A 22,384-nucleotide genomic window follows, 5' to 3' on the forward strand; every position below is an offset into this window, starting at 1 on the left:
AAAAATGGAGAAAAAATTCAAATCTCACACGAATAAATTATACTCGTATATACATATGTTTCGACCGCGTTCAGGACAAAGGCTTCAAAAAACAATAGAGAAATATCACTTTTTAAACTATTTTAAATTTTAAGGGTCTATAAGATTATCCTACTCAGTAAGAAAACTTTTTTTTTTATTAAATAGTGTCATAAAAAATCCTATTCAATTTATAATTTTAAACTTCCGTAAAAACGGTTTATTGCATTAGCCACGCCCCTAATACGTCACAATTCGGTTAAACTTTGATGATGAATATTTAAATTTTAATAGAACATCGTCACGAATCTTTGAGGAGACATATTTTTAAACAATTTTATCTTAAAACTTATGTATGAAAACATTTCTACTCAATATCCATATTGATTTTGAAAATAAAATTAATTATTCTAAATCCATTTTACATATTTTTATCGATTTTCGTAGAATGTGATATTTCCCTATTCTCAAAAAAGGCATTTTATTATTTCAAATGTATTAAAATCCAATTGCGCAGGTCTTATGTACATATTATATTCGGGCAAAAGAAATTAAGTCAATGGACGTTTGCTGTTTAATATCGCTAAAACCATTATTTCAGTTTAAAAACTTTTTACTTCACATGGTCGATTCATATTTATTTAACGGAAGTTACAGTATTTTTGTCCTGGCTTATAATGGTTTATATTTCACAAATATATTTTTTTTCTTGGCTACCTACATATCACAAGCCCAAAACAACAGTTAAATAAACCCGAATTTTTCATTTTTGAGAGACACGTGTAATAACTGAATATTTTGTAATAATCAAATATGTGATATTTTTCATGATTTACTTCTCAGTCAGTCTTTCTGTCTCCAGTGGTATTTAGGATATTTTAATACATTGTTATATTAATACATCACAACAGAGATGAAGAACATTTTATAAAGGGAATATAGTAGTCTGGGCATTTAAAAGAATATAAGTTTGTAAGTGAAAATTCTTGATGGAAGTTCATTATAATTTATTATATAAATAAAACAAGAGTGATACTTTAATCCACTGGATATTCCAAATTTGTGGATTAAAGTATCACTCGTGTTTTATTTATATAATAAATTTAAAAGAATTATCTCCTGTCGTTGGCTGAGTTGAGTGGCCACTTAACACACTGTGTAACATTCACCATTCGACAAATATTCAAACATGTATACTCCTTCGATTCTTCCATCTGTTAATAAATGTTTCAGATCTTTTACGTCACAAAAATACAGGTGTTAAAAAATAGGCAGAATGGTGAATGTTACATAGTGTGTAAAGTAGACAATAAAACCAGCCAACGACAGGTCATAAGCCCTATAAATGCCTTGACTTCTATATTCCCTTATATACAATGCTCTTCAGCTCTGTTGTAATATATGGAAAAAATAAATAGCTTGAAACCGTCACAAAACGAGGATGTAAAATTAAATTTTAATATTGTAAAACATTTTTAATTAATTTGATAGTGATGTGTCCTAAAATGATTAATACTAATTGCCACCAAATAGTTTAAGCGTAAGACTTATCATCCTGCCAAAAATGATCTATATACGCTGCAACTGGAGTACTAATCATGTGCTCTATGGATGTGCATAGGAAAATTATAATGATTGTTACAAACGAATTACTCCTGTCTCTGTTGATAATCACACAAACATATCAACGTCACGCTTCATCCCTTGAGACTTCTCAGACGACAGCAGTAGACAGTAGACATACGAGTACAATGCTCACGTGTAAACACACCCCCCGAAACACGTGGCGGAACCAACTACCCTTAGGCAATCTGGAGACGGTGAGCTTCCTTTGATCAGACATAATGAAATAATATATGTATAGTATATCACCTAGACTAACGATTCGAATTAACAATGAAATAATTAACTAACCAAAACAGTGTCAACAACTCCTGGGTCCAGACGAAATAAAAAATACAGCTCTTTAAGAAAAAATATCTTCCACGTTTTTTTTTATTGTGCTGTATGAGCTTTGTACACATGTACTATCTACATTTTTGTACCCTTTTTTTCTAATTATTTTTAATTCATTTTACATTTTTTCAGAATTTAATTAACTGCACTGTAATAACTTTATTTTAGCCTGCCGCTTCGTTTGTGTGGTATTAGGGAGAAAATAGTTAATTAGTTAATGTTTTTTTTTAAAATTATTTGAAATATATTAACAAACCCTTTTGAATTAAATTCTTTAAAAAATGCATTTTTTGTTTTTTTCATATTCTATTGTTAATAATAATATTTTTGAATGTGAAATAATTTGATGAATCTCTTGACAACAATAAAATTTTTAGCTCTTTAACTTCACTTAAATCAACAGATAAAAAAAATGGAAGAAATAGGGATGTTCAAACATTGGCGAAATTATGAATGTTACACAGTGTGTAAAATGACTACTAGAACCAGCTTGTGACAGATCATGAGCCCTGTAAATGCCTAGAAATCCATATTTCATTCTCCGAAATGTTCTCCATCTCTGTTGTAATTTTTTAATCTTTTGCAAAGGTTGTCAGTCTTTTATTTAGTTTTATCTGGTAGTTGATTGTATAATTTCAATCCCTGGTTTATTGGTCACGACTATCTTTGTCTCGTTTTAAAATGTTGTATGTTATATTGTTTTGATATTCTCAAATTTTGTCCATGTACACTACATTTTTTTTCAAGTTTTAGTTCTTCGTCTACAATTACATCAGCGGCTAATTTATGAATATTTTTCTAAAAATTCGAGTTAAAAAAATTCACTTACATTTAAATGTTTTGTTTGATTAAAGAAATCTCTAGTTGGTGTTTGATAACGGAGGTCATATACTAGCTTTAATATTTTATTTTGCTGTCGTTGTAGTCTGTTTATATTATTTTAATTTCCGGTTCTCCACAGTTGTTGCATAAAACATTTTTTACATAAGATACTTTTATTTTATTTTTTTACGTTTTTGGAGCAAGGTTTTTTATTTTTTAAAAAGACTCGATAATGCCGCCACTCAGTTAATTACTTTTTTATATTAATTGACCATATCAATTATCTGTGTATCGTTAGTTCTAAGTATTGAACGTGTTTTATTTTAATTAGTCATTTATTATTTATGTGGGCATATATTTTAACACATTTCATTCAAGATTTGAAATGGATAGTATTACTTTTTTTCATTAAGTGTAAGTAAGTTTGTGTTTGTTCATTTAGTCAACGAAGTTAGGTCTTTGTTTATGGCATTGTTTGTTATACAATGAAAGCACCCACCCTTTTCCAGAAACCGTTTATAAAGACTTCTCTTTCTTCCGTTTCGTATATTTACCTCAATTTTTTTTAAAACTAAGGAAAATTTATTATTTCTTTAAAATAAAACCGCAGAAAAAACAAAACAAAGAAACTTTAAAAGCTTTCATTGTACCCCTCACTGCAGTATTGTCAATTTGTGATCAATCAAATACACATGGTCAGTACAATCACCTTTTTCTAGTTTGCCAGTATGACATATATATTGTTTGTTCTAAGAACAAAAAAAATCTTCTCGATGAAATAATATATTTGTTCCCGTTAAAAAATAGCCTTTATTGATTTCCGGTCCTCCAACTATCGCAATATCGCCATCTAGGCTAGTCTTTACATTTATAATTCTTTTGTATGTGTGATGTCACTGAACTTCTCTTAACCGGCTTAACCGATTTATGAGCGGTTTTCGGTGAAATATAGATCGTTGCGCTGCGCGTGTTCGTAAATATTAAATTGTTCAATCAAATATGTAAAAAAAAAGTTAGATGCATAAATATTTTTTTCGTCAACATACCAGGGTTACATTTGACGAGAATGCATATACAAAAAAAAATGGAAGGTTGTTCTTTTTTGTGTTTAAAGAGGTTTTTTTTTAATGTTTACAAACAACATTCGCTTTTTATGATTCCAGATTATCAGATTATTTTCTTACATTCTTAAAGATTCCATCCCATTCATTTATTTTTACTGGATTTTTGGTAATACTAAAATAATATAATCTGACATTTTTCACATTTTGGAAAATCGCATTCATAAATAAAGTGCACCCCTGTTGGTGAGAAGAGCCGAGTTTGAAATTCGCCAAAAGATTTCCATATTTGAAAATGAAAAAAATTATGTTTTGGAATTCAACCATAAACAAGTTCCTAGGTACCTACTTAAATTCAATGTTTTAATATTAACAATTTTTAGTTTTGGAATTCAATCATTCACTGGTACCTAGATACCAACTTATCAATGAATTAAAGGTTATAGCAAGCAAACCAACGTTCAGGCAGGACAACGTCTGTCGGGTCCGCTAGTTAAGGATATAAAGGGCTGGGTAAACCGGAGGCACGGCAAAATTACTTTTAGAATGACGCACTGCATGTCTGGGCACGGTATATTCGGCAAATACCTCCACAAAATTCGGAAATCCCTGACGGAGGCATGCATGTACTGCAAGACAGAAACCGACGATACCGAACATACCCTGTTTGTCTGTGAGAAATGGAGCGGAGAGCGAGAAGTTTTAGGCTTTTAAATGGCCCGAAATGTTGACGCAGACTGCATTGTGGACTACATATTGCGGTCACTGGCATCCTGGAATTTGGTGAGAAGCTTTATGGAGTTCATAATATCAAGGCAGAAAATGGACGAAATTATATTGACACTCTTCCTTTAGAGGCAGCAAGAAAATATGTTATTCTGACAAATTTGCGGACTTGGGTAGACCGTAAGGTAGGAGCTGGCTCGTAAAAGAAGACGGGGACATGGACAATCGAGACTTACAAATCAGGAACTGAAATTATACAATAAACTTCCAGACAAAACTAAAAAAAAGACTCGGACAAACTTTTCAGAAGATTAAAAAAATATTATTGACAACAGAGTATAAATAAAAAAAGTAGAAATTATTTTGTAAAATTTTATTTTATTTTATTTTATTTTATTTTATTTTATTTTATTAAAAAAAAAAACAACAATTTTTTTTTTGCACCACAACAGGCCAGGAGGCCCAATTACAGTGGTGAATTACATCACAGAACACCCAGGCTTGAGAAAAATCACATATAATTTTTTGTGTTCTCTCCGGGAATCGAACCCGGAACCTTCCGTGTGTGAGTCAAGCATTTTGACCACTCCACCACGAAGGCCACCGAATTTATTTGGATAACCAACAGCTATAGTTATCTCATATACATATAAGAAAACAAATAACAAATAAGCCAATTACAGGTTTTCACAAGTAGCATCACAGTAAGTTAAAAAAGATTTTCGAACATAAAATTAAAAGTAATTAAATGTAAATTTAAAAGAAAATAAAATATACTAGGAATTATTTCGAAAGCAAACACCGTACGTCATTAAGATTATTTGTAAATAAATCTTTGTTAAAGGATTTATTTATTACATTAAAATTATTAAAAGTTCGCCGTAAAATAAGAATTTTGCCTATAATTAGATGAAACAAGAGGTATGTGAAGAAGAGGGTTATTTCTTAAAACTTTAGAAGGAACATTGATAGAAAGTTTGCAAAGTAGTTCAAGACAGTCAAATGAACCAGAGGCAATTTTAAGTAAATAAATTATATCCGCTATTTCACGACGTTTTTGTAGAGGTAATAGATTATGTTTTTTACATATATGAATATACTGGTCGGATTTAAACTCAAGTTTCAACCGGAAACACATGAACTTTACGAATTATTTTGAATATTTTCAATGCGTGATATCTGCACATTGTACATAGAATTCCATATTTGTGATGCATATTCTAAGATGCTTCGCACTAATGTACAGTAAAGGATTTTAAGTGTCTGCCATAGTGAACGACGTAGAGCTACGCATAACAAAGCCAAGCGCACGCGATGACTTTTTTATGATACTGTCAACATGGGCGTCAAAAAGTAATTTACTATCATGGAAGACACCTAGGTCCTTTACACATAATGAGCGTTGGAGGTTTTGACCCTTAAGCACATAGTTAGTACGTAAAAATTTTACTTTGCGACTAAATGTAATAACTGAACACTTAGAAGGATTAAGGTCCAAGCAGTTGGAGTTGCAGTAATCCTCTAGACGGTCGAGTATAAATCGGGTATAAAGTTAAGCTTGAGAATAGTGGGAGAATAATGATGGTATAGCAAAAAGTATTACTTATAAACCTCGCATAGAGTTAAACTCGGTTTGAATCTGTGATAGCGACCATAGAAACTTATACCTCCACATCGTGTGGTATTACGCTGGAATAAGCACGCGATCTGTCAAAAGTCATATAACGTAATCAAAATGGATAGTTTTCAGACTTTTTTCAATTTTAAACAATTTCAAAGTCCTGCGACCTTTTTAATGCAATTCACGTGATTTTTAATAATTTGTTTTGATAACATCTGAAATGCTAGTATATATTTTAATTGATTGTGATAAAAAAAGAAACACGAATAAACTAAAGAACTCGTTTTTACCTCCTCCTCTTCTTCCTAATTTTGATTTCTTATTCTAACGGTTTTCTCCGTGTTCTCCATTTTACTGACATATGACAGTAGTCTCAATTTGACTTTGGCGTTTGTTTGTTGTTGTTATAAAAGTTACTGCGCACGTGCACATATCAGTGTTGACTGTTTAAAAAAATGATGCATGAAATAACCTGTGAATTGTTATTCCAGGTGATTAATATTTTTTAAACCTTTTTTATACCGGTTATAAATAGTTAAACTGGGTTAAGTTATTTCTAAATGTAAACCTGATATAAGGCAATCTTATAAGTAAGGCCCTATATCTTGTAACTAAGCGTGTCAATGTCCGAACTACTAATTGTAACTAAGGATGTTACCACTTATATACATTGCTCAGTTTTCACTTTACTTCTTGGTGGGAACTTGATTTCGTACTTCTTCCTTAGCTGTCAGCAGTTTAATGTTCGTACGCATAATCGATTTGTCATCAGTAATTCTGGTATTTTGATAATCAATTGTTTACATACAGGAAATGTGTGATTTTAGTTCAGCATTGTCATTAATACGATAGTAGGCCAGCTGACACTGAGAATTGGTTTCCGGGAGACTTCTATATATCAATACATATATACGCCCATTAGTCAATAATATTGTTTAAATGGTCTATGAATAATATTTAAATGAACATAACTTAAAATTGCGTTTATTAATAATAATCTGCATTTACCTGTCACTATCTGATTTGATGGTACGGTTAGCCACTGCATTAGCGAGAGTGAGCTGGGCGTCATCTATCCTGACGAGGAGTATATCCCCACTCTGGACCTCAGCTGCTCCTTCCCAACTCAGCACCATCGGGAGACAGTCTTCGTCTCCACTGGGACTTGAACCAACTGGGCACTCCTCGGGAATCTGGAATGGAAATTTGTGTTCAGTGCATAATAAAATTCGTAAGTTTTTGCGGCCCTATAAAGATTCTTATGTTATTTCAGGAATAAAAATAAAGTAACCTTATTTACGATCCGCAAAGTTACTAAACTATTTGCAAAGGTGTTTCATTTGCTTTATAGTCTTTCCAATTGAATGTAGCAAAAACCAGACCGTTTTACTAACAACGTCTCCTCAAAACAAATTATTTACATCGTAAGTTTTGCGACAATCACTCGAAAATATTATAGATTTCCGCCTTCCCTGTCAATTTTCCCGCCTGAAATCTTCGTGGATAACTTTTCAGCTCCAAACTTCAAACAACAGCAAGTTCCAAAGTCCTTGACAAAGCCGTGTCGCTATTACACGTCAGTGTTCTAGAACCATGCCGCGGGATAAGCGATCTTATTACAAGTGATGCTGAAGATTAAATCTGGATACGGTCCAGATGGCGATTTCCTTAATCTTGTACAAGCAGCTTACACTTCTAGCCACTCAGGAGCTAATGCGGTAAACTAATCTCTACTAGAATTTGCCGAGATTTGTTTTTGACGAACTTTGTTCTGGACTTTTCGAGAAAATTCTACTCTAAATTTACAGTTAAACTTTTTGTCTGTGTGTGTTGTGACACATTTAATTGAAAACAGGATGGGTATTTATTCTCTAGCATCCCTAGCTTCACATATATGGGCTTTTTTAAAACTGTAAATGTTTTTTTTTACAATGGCACTACTTTTAACAACTCTCTATTGTATTATTTTATAGAAAAGGCAGCAAAAAGCATCCATTCGGCAAATTTTAATCCTTTATGAACTCGAGTGTGAATAACTCAAAATGGCGCTGGGTCCAGTTATGCGTTCTTTTGCGTTAATGAAAGAAGTTTTTTTTAATTAAATAACAAATTACGTAATGTATAATTAAATTTTCAAAAAGTATTTGAGAAGATAAACATGTAATAATAAATATTAATATTATAAATTTGTTATTTAATAAAAGTTTTATTCACATAGCACATAATATTTATTATGGACCTAATATGCACGGTCCTAATATGAACCAAAACATTGAAATAGTCAAGAGTTTCAAATAGCTGGGAGTTTATGTTACGGAAAATGGCAGCTTTTAAAACGATTTGGGAGTGCGGTTAGGTTAGTAGCAGGCGCCACATTCAACAGTATGAAGGCTGTCTCGAGATCAGATATTTACTCAATGAAAACCAAATGCCGCCTATAATGCCTGCAAAACACCTGTTCTGATCTATGAGTGCGAATTGTGGCATCTCACTAGGGCCCAGAATAGCAAAATACCGAGTTTTTAGAAAAGGTGTCTTAAGCTAGGGTTTCCTAGGACAGCGGTGCCCGTATTTTAACGGCCGTAGTGAACGGTGATGCAGTGGACAGCCGTCGTAAAGGTGATTAGAAAGTGGTTTCCTAGGAAAACGGTGTTAAATGGTGTTGATAACACCGTTTTACTAGAAAACCACACTCTAGTCACCTTTACGACGGCTGTCCACTGCATCACCGTTCACTACGGCCGTTAAAATACGGGCACCGCTGTCCTAGGAAACCCTAGCTTTAGAGAATCTTAGGTGTGCGGTGGTTTGACGGACGCAGAAAACTCGATGACAACATTTATTAAGCGGAAGCGATAAGTTTGGCTTGGCCATGTACTTTTGTACGTTTAAAGAATAGGTGTCACAGAATAATATTGGGTGTGCGGAATGAAGTAATAAGAGAACGGACGCAACAAACTTCGGTGACAACTGTCATCAAGCTGAGGCAAAACGGTTGGCAGTTGCAGCGTATCTTGATCATATTTTTTTGTTACATTAAGGTAAGATGATCAGTCTTACGCTTAAGGTACCAGTCTAGGGACTAAGAAATATTCTGGTGTAAAAACACCCTTTTAAATAATTTTTTTTCAATTACGTCAGGAATCGAACTCAAGACCTTTCGCATGGTAGGCAAATGCGCTGACCATTACAGCTCAACATTTTTTAAGATTTAAAAAAAAAATATTTTTTATAAAAATTATGTTATTACTATTTAGTTACAAGTTTTTTTCCATATTTTTTTTATTGTTTTAGTTTGTTTTACTTTATTCGTTATTTATGCAGAGAAAGTAAGTTTTTCGGATCTCAACAGGATCTACACTTCATTCAAGCGGTTACCCCCGCAATATATTATTATTTAAATTCCGTTATTCTTGAATAACCCCATTGAAGATAAAAAAAACAATACTTCTAATGTTTTATTTCTTGGTTATTTCGCATTAAACGCTTCAATTATTTTATTAAATGTGGCAAAAAACCAACATATTCTTAATTGTTTTATACAATCAAATCAAAATAAAAAATGTTTTTGGCCGCATAAAAAAAAAATATATATTTATTTGAAAATCTATGTGTTGCACTTTTAAGGGGGAGACGTTTTACTAATTGACATAATATGTGATATCTATTCATTGTGTATGGAATACCTTCCTTGTTATCAAAACTATTTATTTATTGGGGAATCGTAAAGCCTAGTACTGAAAACTTATAATATTCAATAATAACGTGAAACAATCACAAAGCTAATTGAACGATTTCACAAATAAAAACTGTCATGTGTGACACGCCGAACAAAGGTTACCGACATCGCAGAACGAACAACAACGCTAAAATGTCAGTGGAAGGGGCACGTGGCGTGACAGGGCAGTGTCAAATGGTCGCCTAAAAGCCTGAAGTGGAGGCCTTCGAACAACTAAAGAGGTGTAGGAAGACCACAAAAAAGGTGGACTGATGACATTGTCCACATTGTGAGTCGTAGATGACAGCAGATATTGGAAGAATTAAGAATAGACCAGCAGTTGAACGAATGTGACTAGCAGTAAGTAAGTAAACAATATTTTGAGTTTGTCCAAATTTCTGTAGACAAGAACTGGATTCAACTCCCTGGGGAGCTGTTTATATTAACATACTACAACAGAGATGAAGAACATTTAAGAGAAGGTAATATAGAAGTCTAGGCATCTACAGGGCTTATGACCTGTCAATGGCTGGTTTAAGTGTCGCCTAGTATGTAGGTGAAATAATTCAATTAGATGAATCTCACCCGCATAAATAAAGGTTTCAGCTCTTTGACTTCACAAACATCAACAGATGAAAGAATTGAAGGAATATAGAAGTTCAAATATAGGCAAAATGGTGAATGTTACACAGTGTGTAAAGTGGCCACTTAAACCAGCAATTGACAAGTCATAAGCCCTGTAGATGTCTGGACTTCTATATTACCTTCTCTTAAATGTTCTTCATCTCTGTTGTAATATGTTAGTAAGTAAGTAAGGAAATAAGAAGTGTAATCTTGTACTTAAACATTTTTTCTTTTTATTGTTTATTTTCAACAAAACTAATACTGTGTTTATATATTTGAAAATAAGTTTTTTTTATTTAATTATTATATTCATTTGTTTATTTATTTATAATATATATAGCACTAGCGGACCCGACAGACGTTGTCCTGCCCAAACGTTGGCTTGTCTGCTATCATCTTGGAAAAATACTTTTCATCTAGGTACTTGTTTGTGATTAAATTCCAAAACTAAAAATTGTTGATATTAATAAATATTGAATTTAGTGGGTACTTGTTTATGGTTGAATTCCAAAACATTAAATAAATATTTTTTCAAATATGGCATTCTTTTTGCAAACATCAAACTCCGGTCGTCTCACCAACAGAAGGATGTAATGTTCAAGAAAACGATTATTAAAAATGAATTGAATTTAACATTATTTTAGTATTACTAAAAATCCAATGAAAATAAATAAATGGGTAGAAATTATAAGGAATTTAAGGAAATAATCTGAGATTCACAAAAAACAAATGCTGTTTGTAAACATTCAAAAACAAACTTTTTTTTATACTAAAAAAAACAACATCTTTTCATTTTTTGCAAATGGATTCTCCTCGAATGTAACCCTGGTAGATCGATGAATAAAATATTTATGCTCTTAATTTTTTTTACATATTCGATTGAAGATTTTTTTTATATTTACGAACACGCACAGCGCAAAGATCTATATTTCTCTGAAACCGTACGTAAATCGGTTAAGCCGTTTAGGAGTACGGTGACATCACACGTACAGATGAATTATATATATATAAAGATAAGCCAATTACAACAGTTACATGAAGAAACATAAATACAAAAAACTGAACAAGTAGAAGATTAAACTATGTGGCAAAGACAAACAAGGGCAAACAATAATGGTATACAATATATTCATAAAAACAAAAGACATACTAGACTTTGAGCTAAACCACGCCAATCAAACTTCATCCCACACTGGCGAAGAGATCTAAGAAAAGCCGGAAGATCTATCACAAAGAATTCTGAGTCGCACGACCAGTTGACTGATATACACATTCTGGACATTGGGGCATAAAAACAAAAGTTGCTCTTAGAAGATTTAATAAATAGTAGATTTTGACTTCTGGTGACATGGTTGGGAACGTGAAGATAAATTGATAGCAACAGAGATGGGACATAACTTATGGCATTGAATATTTTGAAAATGCATATAACATATACACATAGGTACATTTTGTGTTTTTTTTTGTTTTGTCGGTCTCGTAGTGTAATGGTCAGCGCGTTTGCCTACCATGCGAGAGGTCTCGGGTTCCATTCCTAACATGATTAATATGAAATATTTATTTGAAAGGTGTTTTGTAAGACTGATCATCTTACCTTCATGTAACAAAAAATGATCAATGTACGCTGTGATTAATAGAATTCGTAGGGAGGAGAAGGGATGAAGATGGACTAAAATTTTTGTTTTTAGATTTCATATTTTGTAACATAACAATAGTAATTTGTAATATTACATAATATTAAAATAAGTTATTTTAATAAAATCAAAATGTTGCACAAATAATATACATTAGAATTCAAAGGTTCTGCACAACAATACACAAATATGTAAATGTTACTACGTGGGTAAAGTTATTACTTTAAACAGCCAATATCATAAGTCATAGGTTAAAAGTCAGAGGTCATAAGTCCTGTATTTACAGGATGTTCATTTGAATAGACTTCCATATTTCCTTCTCAACAATGTTTTCCCTCTCTTCTGCAAACAAACATTTGGACATGCTCACATAATATATTATATATTACAATGAAAGCATCCACCCCTTTCCCGAAAACTGTTCATAAAGACTTGAGTCTTCTTTCTTCAGTTTCGCATATCAATATCAATTTATTTATTTTTTTAACTAATTAAGCGAAAATTTAATATTTCTTTACAATCAAACCGCGAAAATAACAAAACAAATAAACTTTAAAAACTTTCATTGTACCCCTCACTGCAGTTTTGTCAGTTTGTGATCAATCAAATACACATGGTCAGCACAATCACCCTTTTCTAATTTCCCAGTATTACAGTGGAGGAATACAGTGTTAGTTCTAAATTGAGACCGCGGCCGTACGCTCCAGATCCCGCATCGGAAAGGAAGAAGAACGTAGTAATACAAACAAATCAATCAAACGACGAGAAACCCAAATACATATAGGAAACATTAGAATAATTTGCCCTATACAACATGCACTCAATCAACAGAAGAAAAACAATACGTATCTATAACAAATCACAGTGGAACATCAAATCATCAAGACACTACCGGCAAAATCCTAACACAGATCCTAACATGATCCCTATCGAACTCAGGCGAAATTACTTTTTTTCATAGTACTGAATTCCTCGCAAAAACCATTTTCCTAATACCAACAGTAGAAACAATCCTATGCAAAGACTTTAATCGTCCTAACAATCTCACAGACCTTAAAGCAGACGAAACGGGTCCTAGAGCATGGTCGGCGCGTGGTTCTCTTGAGTTAGTCCTACTATTTAGATTTGTAATTTACCATTTCCCTTCTATGGGACAAAAAACAACACAGACGGACAAGAGTTCAGTTCAGACAACCAATGCTAGTACCCAAGTATGCATCCTTTTACCTTTTATCCTTAACTGATTTAGTACTCATGGTAGGCGTTTACCCAGTTCCTCCATTTTTCTACCCATTCGCTCACAAAATGAAAAAATGCTTTGACGTTAGTTGGATTAGCCAATAAGCTTGGATTCCACATCGGCCTAGTCACCTCTGTCAAGCCGTTTAGCATGTTTTCCCTTTCAGTATCTAAAATCGGGCAATGCCATAGGAATAGGTACAGCCGTCTGACGGGGCTACCCGGAAGTACATTCAGGATCTCTTACTAGTGCGAGGTCATATAATTTTGACCTAAACTCACCATGTCCAGACAACGTCTGGACAACACAGTGATCCAAGTTAATTTTCTTAAGGCTTAGTCTTTTTCGTATGTCCGGAAAAATGTATGTGTCCAGCGCCCCGTCAGAGATGCATCCCACCTAATTTGCCACTCGTCAATAGTTTTTTCTGTTATTCTTTTTGTCAATGGTTTTAATCTACTACCCTCTCGGTGTTGAACACTGATGTCAAAATATGTAACCAACTCACCTTTTTTATATATTTAATATATTATATATTGTATATTTTTAATGAAAACAAAAGACGCTCAAACATAGGCAGAATGGGGAATATTACACAGTGTGTAAAGTGGCCATTTAAACCAGCCAATGACAGGTCATAAGCCCTTGTAAATGCCTAGACTCCAATATTCCCTTCTCAAAAATGTTTTCCCTCTCTGTTGCAACAAATTTAAATATGAACAACTCATTAGAAAGAAAATCCAGCCAGTCTCCAAGCATTTGGACATACTCAAAAAATTGCTGAATTAACTACCTGGTAAAAGAAGAAGTATACGAAGTTGGAAAATTGTTTACAGGCGTTGCCTTAAATGAATTGGTTCAGCTGGATGAATCTCACACTCATGATAAAAGTTTCAGCTCTTTTACTTCACAAAAGTCAACAGATGGAAGAGTTGAGGAAATGTGGATGTTCAAACATAGGCAGAATGGTGAATGTTACACAGTGTGTAAAGTGGCTACTTAAACCAGCCAATGACAGGTCATAAGCCCTGTTAATGCCTAGACTCCCATATTCCCTTCTTAAAAATGTTTTCCCTCTCAGTAGCAACAAATTCAATTTGATTTATTTTACAAGGCAGTTTATGGCGCACACTCTATATGTAAATACTATACATCCTAGTTACAGATAAAATGATTTATTTTCTAATGCCGTATGAGACTAAGGGTCAAACCTAATCTTTGGTTTATGACTCCCGTAAGTGGGTGTATTTATCATTGTTAATTCTTACATTACTTGTGAACGTTCAGTTGTGTAAGGGGTTACGAGGCTTAACTACACTTGTCCAATTGTTCAGGTAATCTCTCAACTGTAAACCCATTAACAGTACAATCATATTCCGAATGACAAACTATTTGACATAAAGAAAATGATACTCTCTGTTTAAAGTGACGAAATTATTTTGCTTAACTCACCATTAACAAACAAAGCCCACTAAAACTTTAACGATTTTAATTACATAGCCATCATTTATTGTATTTATTGTATATTGATAACCTTAGACATTCAAATGTATCGGGGAGGTATTTTGTATATGCAGATGATACTTTATTGATATATAGTGGTGATAATGAAACCCAACTGCAAAACAAGATCAATGAGGATCTGAATAAATTTATGTACTGGTTAGAAAATAACTCATTAACAATAAATACAAATAAGACTGAATATATAATAATAAAACAAAAAAACAAACGCCCTATAAAACTTAACCTAATAATTAAAGATGAGCAAATTAAACATACAGAAAATGTAAAGTACTTGGGTTTGGGTTTAAACATATACGTACTTAAAAAAACACCTGAGGAAACAGTTCTTACACCCCGTGTGACGAGTAATATGTTATGTTATTTCATCGACTTTTTATTTAAACTATTGTGTTCTTATATATATATACATATGTACAATATCCCCTCATACCAGCACTTTTGCTGATTGGGAATATTTCGTACAAATAAAATATGTAATGTAATACGACAAGTTTATAAACCTAGTATTTTGTCATAAATAAATAAATAAAAAAAGGTATGTGTGCATCATTTCAGATAATAATGAAAACTTTAGAATATTAATTGTTTTTTAAAAAATAATAAAAAATGTCAGCGATAGGTAACGTTTATACTCAATATTCTGAAAAAATCTGGCTTAACCCGAATGCTATTTCACACGGCACCCCAAGTAAATGCAAGTTTTGTTTTTAAACCATTGAGTTATAGTTATTAAAAATCAATAGCCATTATTATTTACATTGACGACATTCTTGTTGCTGAATTGCATTTTCTAAATCTACAATTGAAGGTTAGTATTTTGTACATTTTAAACACAAATAAGCGTTACTTACATCAGTCAGGTCAGGTCAGTCGGTTTCTTTTAATCGTTTTATTATTATTCAGCAAAGAAAATAATGTCTCACAAAAATACGTTGAAGGAAATATTGAAAGTAAAACCGTCGCATTCAAAATATTTTGATTGCAATGGCACTTTTCTTGATTCTCCGAACGATTTCTTTCTAGATTTATGAGTTTGGACCTCAAGTCGACAACCTCAATAGCCCAGATGCTCTCTTTAAATTCTACAAGTTACAACTTCAAACCATCACATTTAATGCAATCAAAACCATTTCATTTCTTAGGACTGTAGACTCTACATCCGGATATTTGATTATTTTGATTGCTCGTTTTAAGGATCTAAATTGATCGAATCTTTTACCGATCTGGCCATGAAAGGTCTGTTGATGTCTGTCAATGGTCCGGATTCTCGTGATAGAGTTTTCTGTGGTTTGCTTTTTATTAAGCATTTTATGCAGAGAAGTTCCTTAATAAGGTCATGGCCTGCTATCTCGCCAAATCCTCACACAATAGTTAGAACAGTTCGAAAGAAATTATTTATTTGACTTTTTTTACATAATTTTACTGTACATTGGTGGGCTTTTTGCCAAATGGCAATTTCTTCCAACCATCCAATAAAATAAAAGTTTCAATTATAAAATTAAAGTTTTAAAACATATTTAACAGAAAATAAAATAAAAAGATAAAGACATACAAAAATATAAATAATATTGTACATAACAAATTGTACATGCAAAACAAATAAATTTGGATATAATTGTATGTAAGTAAATAAATATTAAATTAATGCTATTACTCAATGGGAATAAAAAATAAGAAAAACATAGAAAAGGAGTAGAGATTATAGAAAAAAACGGAAATGTTTCAAATATAGACATCTGTAAATTTAAGCCTTGTGCAAAATGAGCAAGGCAAAAAATAAGCAATTCCCATTAAAAAAGAACAGAAAAATGTTTGTTGGTACTTTTTATTCATGGGCTCCATTTCATGTCACCTAAAACGTCTTGACGTGTCACCTATGACACGCGTGTCATTGGTTACCCATCACTGACATAGGTTAACCCGAGATTAAGGAATTTAAAGCAAAAATTACATAGGATAGTACGCCACACCACTATGTTTTTACCTACAAACCTCGCCTTATCAATTTGTTAAAATTGTATTTAATTCTCTTCTTCTTCTTCTTACTAGCCCGTTTCTCTCCAATGCTGGATAAAATCTTCCTTTTTCAAATGTTTTCATGTTCTTCTGTCCTGGGCACTTTGTTTCCATCCATGGCCCACGAGTTCAACGACGTCGTCAGTCCATCTCCTTTGTGGTCTCTCTACTTTCCTTTTACTTCCGTGGGGTCTCCAGTTTAGAATTCTGGGGGTCTACCAACAACTTCTTGTCCCGCCACATGATCCGCCTACTGCCATTTTTGTATTCCCACTCTTTCTGCAATATCGATCACCTTTGTACGGCGTTTATCTCCTCATTCCTTATTCGGTCTCTTAAGGAGACGCCCAACATTTGTCTTTCCATAGACCACTGAGTGAACTTAATTTTAAGTGAGTGACATGGTTTCAAGACAGTATGTTGCCACCGGCAAAACACAAGAGTTGTAGACTTTGGTCTTCAGATTATTTGAGATTTCCTTATTTCTGAAAACGTGTTTTAGCTTTCCAAACGAAGCCCAACTTAACCCGATTCGTCTAGGCAGTTCCGCAGCTTGATTAAGTTTTCCCAATTTGATTTTGTGCCCAAGGTAAATGTACTCGTCAACAACACCGATAATTTTACTTCCAGTACATGTGTTGCTAGGTATTGGACTCAAAATTTGTGTTTTTTATGCATGCATAAAAACACGCCTAAAACACTAAAAAAGTTTTTCACCGAAAATACTACAAATTACTAAAAATAACAGATAAAATATGCAAATATTTAACAAATAGTATTTTTAAAAGGTTTTATCTTTCCATTTACTCTGATAACGGATGCCGCAAAGCTTTCCGTGCGGTCGGTTCATAGGAAAACTACACTTCGTCGGTGATATAAGTCGTACTTTGAGATGTGATGCTTTTTAGTATTTATCAACTTCATGGAAATTTCAATATGAAAAACTATAAGAAACCATAGGTAAAAATACAGAATGTCAAGTGTTTTTAAGTAAAAAAACAGTGTATATCATATCCACGCTGTGTTTTTGCTCATGAATCTCTAGATACTGTGTAATTTATTCATTTATTTATTCCTTAAAAATGATAAAACAACGTAATATAATGTTTCGCACTGAAACATTTTTTTCTCACTGTTTTCTTTTATTTATTTATTTATTTATTATTTACATACAATATTACATTTTAGTTTATTTAAGACATTTTTGAAATTATTATTTTTTTTTTTACAGGACTCACCAAGCCAATGAATATGGCTTGTCGGTAAAGATCCTTTACAATTAATCATATGATAGTCCTACATGGTTTTATAATAATAATTACTACTAACTTAGATATAGGGAGCGAAAAAAAAGGACATGTAATTGATGCTATCAAAAAAAATATTTAGAAGATGTAAAAAAAAAGCAAAAAATAAGTGAATGATCACGCAATTTTAAGATAAAAAATAAATAAATACAGAACCGGAGTACCAAAATTTTAAACAGAAGTGTGTACATATTTAATAGGCACAAAGCATTTTATTAAAAACATTATTTATTAACATATCCATATCTATATCTATATCTATATCTATATCTATATCTATATCTATATCTATATCTATATCTATATCTATATCTATATCTATATCTATATCTATATCTATATCTATATCTATATCTATATCTATATCTATATCTATATCTATATCTATATCTATATCTATATCTATATCTATATCTATATCTATATCTATATCTATATCTATATCTATATCTATATCTATATCTATATCTATATCTATATCTATATCTATATCTACATCTACATCTACATCTATATCTATATCTATATCTATATCTATATCTATATCTATATCTATATCTATATCTATATCTAGCAATTTTAAGATAAAAAAAAAATAAATACAGAACCGGAGTACCAAAATTTTAAACAGAAGTGTGTACATATTTAATAGGCACAAAGCATTTTATTAAAAACATTATTTATTAACATATCCATATCTATATCTATATCTTTATTTATATTTATATCTATATCTATATCTATATCTATATCTATATCTATATTTATATCTATATCTATATCTATATCTATATCTATATCTATATCTATATCTATATCTATATCTATACTTGATATCAAACATTTCAAAAATTTCTTGTAGAACATAATCTCATATTTAAATCCATTTAAATATGAGCATGTGCTTATTAAAATGCAGGTCGAGTTGGTTTTATATTTTTGTAAAACAACTATTTTTTTGTTTGTTTTGCATGTTGGTTTAATTGGTGTCCTGACGAAGAGACGGGTACGTCTCAAAACCGGTAGACATAGAAAAGTCGGTAAGTGGTTATATAAAAATATTTAATTACATTTGGTAAATCCAAAAATGCTCATGACGGTGGAATATCGCATAATCAGTTTTTTTTACATAATTGTTATACTGAAATGTACTGTAATGCATAAATTCAGAAAGTTGTAGAAAACAGAAACAACTAATTATAACTTATATGTACGAAAATCATTTCAGTTATTGTATTGTTTCCTAATGTTTTTCTTGCTTCTCATTCTTTATCTGATTGAATTATTTGAGCAACTTTGGACGAGTCATCTCTCTGTTTCTGAAGTTCACACAGGGGTTGTGTTTACCATTACGTGTTAGTTTTCTCAAATACTTGTTTTTAGTAGGCATGATATAGTCAATTAATTTCATAACAAAACGATATTCTCTATAATTTACTTCACATATAGATTTTTTATATATTTATTTAATGCACAAAATACACAATTTTACATTGACACAATTATATGTTTTTTATGTCCCGACTTGTTAGAAAATTCCGTGTTAAGTCGTGACTCTTCGATATATAAATCAGAAATATTTATTTACATATTAAAAATGCGCGTCTTAAAACATACTTTTTTGTCTTATACTTAGTTTCAATAATATAGTCTTATTTTATCTTATTTTATTTTATTTTATTATATTTTATCTCTAATTCTTAATATGTTGTATATATTTATATTTTCGACACTTGACACTTGTGCAATATTTACACACATGTCCACCCTCATTCTAATACAACACCCACTCACCCACCCTCTCACTCACTTACGCTCACACAAACACACTAGTATGTATTGTACGTGTATTTAATGTATTTCTGTGGATATCTGTCATTGGTTTTATTCTCTGTATATTTTATTTGTTATATTTTTGTTACATGTATTACTGTTGATATCCCCAATAAATAAAAAATAAAAAAAACAATATACAGGTAATCAAAACAATAAACAAAATAATAATAGAAAAATAAACAAAACAATAATAGAAAAAAATAAACAATAAAAATTTATAATACATGTCGAAAACGGAATCAAAAGTTATATGGTAATACGTATGACAGTGATGATATACACGTATACAATATACGTATATGGATAATAATGAAAACAGCAGCGATGTTATGTATTTGTACAATTGTTCCAATTTTCTTTTACTCCGTTTATATTTTTTTGTGCTGTAATTTTATTAGTTATATAAAAATAAATTCGTCATAGGGACAAAGAGCCGTTACTTTTAAACTATTGCTATTTTTACTCTAAATAATGATAGTTTTTCTGATACTCCAGCGGTATTTTTGGACGATTAAAATTGTGAGTAAACATATTAACAGAATTTTTTTTAGGATCCCCTGCCAAAAAATATGTATTGATAGTTACGCGGTATTGCAGTTTCAATTTATATCAATTCAACTCAATTTTTTTATTCAATTAAATTTTATTTATTCATATATATGTGCATTACAAAATGGAATATCTTAATTTACACAAATAAAAATAATTAAAATAATAAGGTTTCATTAGGTATATATAAAAATAACACATAGTTATACGAGTACATAATATCCAGAGAATAAGTTGTTAAAAAATAACAGAATCTTGTAACAAAAAACTCCCTCAGAGACGTGAAAAATGTCAATGTCCAAAGTAATATTGTTCAACATAGAGATAGCTCTTCCAACAGGCATAACCATTGGCAGGTTGGTCCTGTATATTGGAATATGAAACAGTCTATGCTGACGCTTTCTAATGTAATTATCCGGAACATAAAATATATGCAAATAAATAATAATAACAGCAACAAAAAATCCTCCTTAGACTTTGCCTGTTCGCGGATATTACTCAAAACAAAAAAAAGATTATCAATAATGATATATCTACTTTTTGACATTTTTGCAAGAAGAAAAATAAGGGTTATTCTTTAAATCTGCTATCGGGATAACACAATTTCTAATGTTGACCATCGTATCCTCAAATAAAATAAGGGATGGCAAGATGGGTTTTTTGATTATTTTATTTCATTTCATCCCTTTTCTATTGTCAACTCGATTCTCGAATCCAATAACTCCTCTCTGCTTGCTTCATATTAGTCATCTGTCATTTTCGCAAGATTGTTTTTGTATTCCCAAAACATTGTTAAAATCCCCTCATGTAAGAAATTCGGAAAGAAAAATATCATTATTTGATACGATTGAGATAATGTACAAAAACAATATCGCGAATCGTTATTATTTCTGTATATTTAAAAATAATATAGCGGCAAAAAATATGAAGAACTTACTTGTAAAATAAAGCCATCATAACCATTTACAAAAGAGAAATTTTGGCAATGGAAGCATAGAAATCTACGCATTAATAGGGTTTGTGACCTGTCATTGGCTACAATATTTGAGTTCGTCCAAATGTTCTTAGACAAAAGACTGGATTTCACCCCCTCGGGAGTCATTAAGATTAACAAATTACAACAGGGATGGAGAATACCTTAAATAAGGGAATATTGAAGTCTAGGCATTTACAGGGCTTATGACCTGTCATTGGCTGGTTTAAGTGGCCTACATTAACTAACTTTGCTTAAATCAACAGATGGAAGAATTGAAGAAATATGGATGTTCAAACACGGCAAAATGGTGAATGTTATACAGTGTCTAAAGTAGCCACTTAAACCAGCCAATGACAGGTTATAAGCCTTGTAAATTCCTAGACTTCCATATTCCCTTATTTAAGGTATTCTCCATCCCTGTTGTAACTTGTTAATGTCATTGACTAGTTTAAATCACCACCTTACGTATTGTGTATATTCCGCCTTCGCTTTAATATCTTTTTTTCTGTAAATCTTCCATCTGTTTTTTTTGTGGACATTATCAGGAGTTCTCTAAATTATAGTGACCGATACTTGCGAAATTCTCATCTTATGAAATTCTCGGCTTGAATGTGCAGAATGTGTAGTAAATTAAATTTTACATATTGTCCAAGAAGCTCAATGTTATTGAGTTTGAACAGAACTAATATTGTGTGCCGTCGTTTTTCATCAAAGAAAGTAGTGTTGCTAATCCTTGGTGTTGAAATTTTCAAA

General features: G+C 31.7%; 1 protein-coding gene across 1 annotated transcript in view; it reads right to left on the reverse strand.

Moving 5' to 3' along the window:
• LOC148272271 (uncharacterized) overlaps positions 1 to 7,397 on the reverse strand; it is a gene marked incomplete at both ends in the record, with an annotated part of 111,169 nt that extends 103,772 nt beyond the window's left edge. The window contains one exon of the mRNA XM_088240264.1: positions 7,213 to 7,397. Within this exon, the coding sequence (XP_088096390.1) occupies positions 7,213 to 7,397 (185 nt within the window). The remainder of the gene's footprint in view (positions 1 to 7,212) is intronic.
• Between the last annotated feature and the right edge of the window lie 14,987 nt (positions 7,398 to 22,384).

Source organism: Micrasema longulum, unplaced genomic scaffold, assembly GCF_059751315.1.
Source record: "Micrasema longulum isolate JH-2025_06_02 unplaced genomic scaffold, ASM5975131v1 h1tg002406l, whole genome shotgun sequence".
NCBI classification, from domain to species: Eukaryota; Metazoa; Arthropoda; class Insecta; order Trichoptera; family Brachycentridae; genus Micrasema; species Micrasema longulum.